This window comes from Salvia splendens, chromosome 14 (genome assembly GCF_004379255.2).
Source record: "Salvia splendens isolate huo1 chromosome 14, SspV2, whole genome shotgun sequence".
Classification (NCBI taxonomy): Eukaryota; Viridiplantae; Streptophyta; class Magnoliopsida; order Lamiales; family Lamiaceae; genus Salvia; species Salvia splendens.
The window spans coordinates 8381073-8388712 of NC_056045.1; the positions used below are offsets into that span (position 1 = coordinate 8381073).

At 36.7% G+C, this 7640-nt stretch overlaps 1 protein-coding gene across 1 annotated transcript; it reads right to left on the minus strand.

Moving 5' to 3' along the window:
* Positions 1–916: 916 nt before the first annotated feature.
* Positions 917–4035, minus strand: LOC121763879. Its single transcript, XM_042159975.1, has 5 exons — positions 3715–4035; positions 2661–2836; positions 1612–1795; positions 1365–1471; positions 917–1263 (listed from the first exon to the last, which is right to left on the minus strand). Exons 1-5 carry the CDS (start codon positions 3784–3786, stop codon positions 1182–1184), a joined length of 621 nt encoding a protein of 206 aa, XP_042015909.1. The 5' UTR covers positions 3787–4035; the 3' UTR covers positions 917–1181.
* Between the last annotated feature and the right edge of the window lie 3605 nt (positions 4036–7640).

The following is a 7640-nucleotide window of genomic DNA, read 5'->3' on the forward strand; positions in this document are numbered from 1 at the left end:
TGATACTTATCTTTGAATTCCATTACGTAAAACACATTAATATCACGAATTACTGTATACGTTGAGCAACAATCAAGAAATAACAGTAGTAATAAGTTGAGCAAAAACTACGAAAGAGCAACACTAACATGTTGAGCAACATATAATGAAGATGATATAAAAGTAAAATCAAGTAGTATTAAACCAAAAATTTAAAAAAAATCAATTTTTTTTGTTATTTAATTAATTTATGGCTGGCCATAATGTGGCCGCATAGCATTATTCTTTCTAATAGCAGTAAATCTTAATTTATTATTGTTGTTGGTACTCCCTCCACCCGCCAATGAACGTTCCATTTTATCATTTTCGTCCATCCTCCAACAAATGTCTCATTTGCTTTTTACTACTTTTGGTAATAGACTCACATTCTACTAACTTTATCTTACTCACACTTCTTTATAAAAATTATACTCCATCCGCCCTAAAAATAGACAACATTTGAAACGACATGAGTTTTAATGATAATTGATAAAAGTAAGAGAGAGATAAAAAGAAAAAGTTATTGGAATATTTTTAGTGGAGAACGAGGCCCACCGCATTAGAGAGAAATTTTTTTTTCTTAAATAGAAATGATCTATTTTTAAGGAAGATCCCAAAATGACAAATGTGATATGCGTGCTACATAAAAATAAGACCCACCATCTACTAACCGTTTCCACCCACCATCTACCGCTTTCTACTATATTTCTAACAATTCTTGTCACGCCAAATGTGGATTTTTAATCATGGGCGGAAGCAGTATTAAACACAGGGAATACAGATGCCAACTTTTAGGATAAGAATTTAGATAGTGGAGTAGTAGATTGTTAAAAATAAATTTCGAAACGCACATGCACATTCCAGAATCATATAACCTGAGCCGAAACGAGAAAATCAATGGACAAAAAAGCAATCCAAATTATGGATAGATTAACAGTGGGAATAACGGACCCAGAATTGAAAGCTGCTACATAATCTCAACAATAATCTCAAAGCAGCAAATACTCAATATTATTTGGCAAACCAACTTCCTTCAATCTATCTTGATTAGCAGCGTTTCTTTCACAACTTGAATGAAGATGCTTTCGTTCAACATCCCCGTACTCGTTCATTGTACAACAGCTCGAACGAAGAAAGAGCATAGCACAACTTTTCTGCGGATTCTATGCTTTACGGTTCTTAAGTATCTCATCAACATCTAGTTCAAATTCTAGAACAGGCGAATCCTTTGTCGTGCTATATTCACTGGCAAAAAACAAGATTTATTATCCCCCATTACACAATTACAACTGCACTTTGCAGTGGCAGCCGTGTAACACTATAGCCGTAAACACATTATGGAGTACCTATTTTTGACAGGCCCATGATCCACATCGTTCCTCACACAATAAATGGCCCGACCAACTATGCTCGTCATGGTAACCGGACCAAAAATTCGACTATCATAGGCTTGCTGTCATACCAACAATCAGAGTATACAGTATTTATCAACCATGCTGCCTTTTTTATACCAAAAATTCAACTATCATAGCTTCTAGGCATGTTAAGCATATTAAAAGAAGATATGGCAATTAAAAGCATGGAGAAGTATACCTTTGGCTTCAATTTGTCATTGTCAGCTAATACCCAACATTGATCTTCTTCAAGGACAAAAGGTTCGTCAACCGCATCTTTAGATGCCATTTCATCTCCTTCGATTGCGGCTAACCTCCTTATGAGAAATTTGGCCGAGTTTTTGGGATCCTTCATTACTACCACATCTCCAACATGCACGCTCCTAGAACAAACAGAGAGAATAGATCAGCTTTTGAAAGCACAAGCGGAAACAGAAACAGAGATGCGATGCAAAGAATAATCAGATGCTAAATTTAAAAATTAAAAAAGACCAATCAGATCACGATTTGGCAATGGTTCAGATCACCAGAATAAAATGAGACTAGATGGAAGAACTCCTATTTCTGATGCTTACAAGCAAGTTACAAACGCGTTTACTACTTTGTTTTCAAGCTGGATATACTTTCATTATGTAAAGTTGCAGTGAATGACTAATACAAGGGAATCACATGACCCATACATTAGCCGAATAGCTGTGAATGTAACAGTTAAATCAGCCACATCAACAAAATTTTATGATATTATGCCCCCTCATCTCACAATGCAGACTTTATAGCCAAACTATTAGTAATATCTAATTATAGGAGCAAAGAGAGCATAGCAAGGGACACATCCACCTTTGAAACCCTCTGAATTTAATGCCTAATTAGTAATAGCCAAACTAATTCGTAAGACGCTTCCACCCCTACCAATAGGTCGGGGGTTTGAGTCACCATAGGGGTAGATGGGGAACTATTATATTGATCCTCTTTAAAGTAAAAAGAAGAAGAAAAAAAGGACAACACTCCACATATATTGTCCAAGTTCAGAAATGAAAGCTTGTCAATTCCCTAATGTCATGCAAAATTTCGTAGGGGAGAAGAAAAATGGGATGTCCTGAATCCAAAGAACATATACAGACCATACAATGGGAAAAAAACCGAAAAAGCTAAGATAAATTATCAGCGGTCAATAGGTATAAATAGCATAGACCTGGCTAGCATTTAAAGTGATATTATTAGATAGTTTTTTCTTGTGGAAAACCATACATAGGATCTGGTCTGGAATTTTCTGAACAAGAAGAGTTCCACCATGAGTCCCAATTATTGGGTTCCATCTCTTTTCCTTTATTCCAATGCAAGAATGTCAACCTTCCATAGGAAAAGGTTCTCCATATGATATCGAGTATTTGTTTATCAACAATTTGACCTTGTTGTAGATAGGCCTGCACCAAATATAATATTCTCAGTAAATGAACAAGATCCCTGTACATTCAGTACAATTGTGGACAATGTAACTAACAATGGTTCCATGTAAAAAGGTTCAGAATATGCCTAGGCAAATTGACATAAAAACAGTAACATAAACCCTCATGCACAAAAAGTCAAGTAGATTTGTACAAACAATGCCACAAGTCTTCAATCATTGAATTAAGATCTTGACACCATATAAAACCCCAAAAAGGGTAACAGTATGTAAGGCCATTCTTATCTGATGTGTTTCAACGAGATTGATAAATTTAATGATAGAGAGAAGTCTCATATTAGAGTTCACAGAGTAGTCCATAAGAACAACTTTACAATTCACAGACAAGACTGCGTAATACAAAAGATCCCTAGGCACATTCTGTGTCTAAAATAAACAGAACATCACAAAAGCAGAACAATAACTAGATAGATACAGAAATGACCTCCTACATGCATGAAGTTTCAATACTAAAGCAAAAAATCACTGCAAAGCCACAAGTGAATCCTAAAATGGAAAATTCAAATTTCAACGAGCACTTCTTGTCAATAATTAAACTTCCTTTGCATCTAAACATAGTAGATTAATAGTCTAATTTAGGCGGGAATACATCTTTAAATAATATAATGCACTTCCAATTTCTTTAAGAAATTCTGAGTGAACGATGTCTAGCACTCAACTGAATAAAACAAGGAATATAGAGCCTCCTCGAGAAAAATCGGATGTATAACTTCCCCAAACAATGCACTATTCAAAGCCACAAATATGAAGCTAGGGTTTCTACTCGAACGAAAAAGGAAGAAAGGAATCAGTTTCAGAAATCAACAAATCTGCACACAGAAAAAGAAAGACGCTTACCATCCGCGCGACGGAGATAGAATAATCAAGTTCGGTTTCAAAGTAGCGGAGCAATGTGGAGATCCCAACCATTTTCTGAAGCTCAAGTTTGTAGCCTCTTAAACCCCCTCTTCTCACTCTTTTATGCTATGTTTACACCATTTATAGTGTGAGGATATTCAATGTGATTTTAGACGATCGTGTTTCAGAGCTTCATCACACAATTTCCATTTCCATTTCCATTTCAACAAGGCTGAGAATCAAGTGGGACTTGTCTTAGAAGAAGTACACTTGATTTAGGATTTTAAGTTGGATGATAGAAATCATAGAATGAACATTACTTGATCGCTATGTTTGATATACGACTATATGTAAAGACAATTTTGTATAAAGACTACTCTTTTCTTTTTTTTGTTTGTTTTTTTTTGAAGGAATGTATGAAGACTTCTTGATTGCTATGCAGACGTTCCCCAAACCGAACCGAAACCGTCACCGGCGGTTCTGAACCGGAACTAGAACCGTCGGAGACGGTTCGAACCGTGCCCGGAACCGCCGGTTCCCCCGGGCCGGTTCAGGTTTCAATTGTGCGCAAACCGTAACTGGCAGTTTCGTCGGAACCGGCGGTTACGGCAGCTTTTCAGGCTTATTTCCGACCTACACACTAGGCTTTTCAGAAACCGTCAGCGGAACCGCCGGTTTTCGTCAGAAACAGTTGATGAAACCGGCGGTTCCGTCCAAAAAACCGCCGGTTCCGGCGTTAAACCAGCGGTTCCGCCGGTTTTTCGAAAATTTGAATTTTTGAAATTTTTTTATTTAATTTAATCACATTTTCCCCTATAAATACCCCATTCCTCTTCATTTCTACTCACCTCATTCTTGTGTTAACAAGTTTTTCTCTTCTCAATCTCAATTTCTCTAGTCTCTATCATCATTCTCTCTAATTGCTCAAGTTGTTTACGTTATTTGCGCTCATAATTTACTCACGTTGTTTACGTTATCATATTCACATAATCACACTACTCTATATTCTCCACTTTCAATTTCCATAAATATCATGTCTTCATCTCATCGTGGTGGTGATCGGGGCAAGGGAATTGCCCAAGATCAAAGTGATACTCGTCGTCGACGTGACCCTACTAGAGCACAAGTTACGGAGGAGGTGGGAAGACGAGTCGCTCTTCGAGCACAAATAAGTTCTAATATATTTTTATTTTTTTAAATTCATTTTTATTAAATTCATAATTTCATTTTTTAACATCTATGTGTCTATGTGTTTTATTTTTGTTAGTATTTTTACTTAATTGTATAATTTTCGTAGGAGGAAGAAGATCGAAATGCGGCCTTATTACTTGCCCTCGCCGACCAAGAAGGGGGGCATTCACATTCGGCTTCGCATTTCGAATACGATGTGAATCTATCATCGGATTCGGACGAAGGCGATGATGGATCGCATCAATTCCCCCTTCTAGCGCCGGCCAAGTTGGCGAAAATGATGAGGAGGTCGATGCTCCTCCTCCTTCAGGACGACAAAAGAAGAAGATGCCTCCAAAGTTCAAATCCGATATTTTCACCAAACATTACAAGAACGCCCCGGTGGTAATTTCAAATCCTAATGATCCAACCACTACCATAGAGACAAATGAGTTCAAAGCATATTGTAACTATTGTGAGAAAGTCTATCCATTTGGAACCGGTGGGGGATATGGTACTCTCCATCGCCATTTGAAGGTAAACATCCCGTGGAATATGAGCATACTAAGTCTCAAAGCCAAATACACTTCCTTGTCGGCTCATCGTCTCAAACAGATACGCCTCTATTTAAATATGATCCCAAAAATGTTACCGATGCTATGGTAAGATGGGCGGCAATGAAGCATTTGATGTTTAATTTTTTTAATGACAAAAAATATGAAGTTACTATGCAAACCGCATTTAATGTTGCTACAAAAAGAATTCCCCCCTCAACTGCTCAAAGATCTAACAACCGGCAGTTTTTTGATAAAAAAGAAAAGTAGGAAAATTTTTATCTACCTTGGGACACAAAATTAATATTTGTTTTGATGTGTGGACGGATTCTTACCATAGAAATTCTTACATGAGAATTTCATGCCATTTTATAGATAATAGTTGGACTTTAAATAAACGTTTAATTGATTTTAGACAATTTCCTTTACCACACACCGCACAAGCAATTGCAGCTTTAATTATTCAAGTTTTGAATGATTATGATTTATGCAACAAAATATTTTCGGTTGGTTTTGATAACGCAACCGCTAACACTGCAAGTATACCCGAATTAATTGCGGCTTGCTCCCCGGTGATAAGTGGTAAGTATTTTCACCAAAGATGTATATGTCATATTTTAAATTTATGTGTACAAGATGCTTTGTCTTTATGGCAAAGACATATTCAACCTATTACAACAGCTGTATCCTTGATCCACTAGAAGCCTCATATTGGTAAGGCGTGGAAGAAGTATTGTCATTCGAAGAAAATAAGGTACACAACTTTTAATTTAGATGTGTCTACTAGATGGAACTCTACATATGATATGTTGCATTCTACATTAGATCATATAGAATATTTGGTTGATTTTTATAGAACTTTCCATGTACATGATTTATATCTAACCTCTTCTTGTTGGGATCAAATCATGAGTTTATTTAAATTATTCAAAGGTTTTAGAAATGCCACCATTGAGTTATCGGGTGTGTATTATTGCACATTCGTTCGTGTTTTAGAACATTGCATGTATATATCACTTGGTTTTAAAACTGCAATGAAAAATTCCGTAAATAATCCTGAATTAATGTGTGTTTTATATTATATGATTGAAAAATGGCTTAAGTATTTCAATGAGATCCCAACGGTTTTTTTGCTTGCAAAAGGTTTGGATCCCAAATGGAGACTAGTTGGTACTTTAAAAATTTTAGAATTTTATTACAACAATTTGGCTTCTATTGATCTTGAACCACTCCGAGCTTTGCAATCGAATGACGAGGACGACGACAACAACGTAAACCTAGCCCAAACATTCCAAATAAACCTCCCCCACCTCTCAACCCTACAAAAAAGTTTTGAGTTCGACTTGCGGGCTCTCTTTTACGATTACGAAGCCAAGTACAATAGTACCCACGAAGTGAGACCTAGACCCCCGTCAAACACATAACTTTGGCTTCTTCCAAGTTGATGACCCCGATGCCTAATCCCAATTGGCGGACCTATACGGCTACAGCAGCGGAGGAAGGACGACAAATTCGGCAAGTGAGTTAGATTTATATTTTGATTCACACTTTTCTTTCAATGATGAAGAAGGAGGTCATGTTCCCCAACAAATCGACGTCCTAGATTGGTGGGGATCACACGAGAAAGATTTTCCCATCCTTGCATCAATGGCCAAGGAGATCTTTTCGGTTTTGGCTTCCATTATCGCCGTCGAGTCCGCCTTTAATGTTGGAGGCAACGTCTTGGACGACAGAAGAAGTAGACTCATCGGGCAAAACATGGAAGCCACCATGTTACTTGATGATTGGTGCTCCGCCGAAATTAGAGACCAAGAACCGGATTGGGACAATCAAGTAGTACAACCCGACCAAGACTACTTCCCCGACGAAGAGTAGGCTAATTCCTCCGATCAAGCAAAATAGGTAAGCAAGGTAAGAGAACTACGTGGACTTTGATTCCAAAATGCAATTGAGCATTGGGGATACGTAGGCATCTCAACTTAAATTTTAAATTTAAGTTGAGCTCAAGTCCTTTTCCTTTATTTCTTTTTTCTCCCATTTATTTCGAATATGTAATTTGTAAATTGTAATAAAGACTTTAAGTCTTTTGTAATTTATAATTTATAAGTTGTAATTTGTAAATTTTAAGTTGTAATTTGTAATTTTAAAGTTGTAATTTGTAATATAGTTTATATTCTAATTTTATTTATGCAAGTATATTTA

What these genes read in the sequence shown, in the direction of transcription:
- LOC121763879 (XM_042159975.1), bottom strand. Translation starts at nt 3,786, where the DNA reads ATGGTTGGGATCTCCACATTGCTCCGCTACTTTGAAACCGAACTTGAT. An exon ending in CTATCTCCGTCGCGCGGATG is followed by an intron (nt 2,837 to 3,714) that starts GTAAGCGTCTTT and finishes TATTTGGTGCAG; the next exon opens with GCCTATCTACAACAAGGTCA. An exon ending in ATGACAAATTGAAGCCAAAG is followed by an intron (nt 1,472 to 1,611) that starts GTATACTTCTCC and finishes TTGGTATGACAG; the next exon opens with CAAGCCTATGATAGTCGAAT.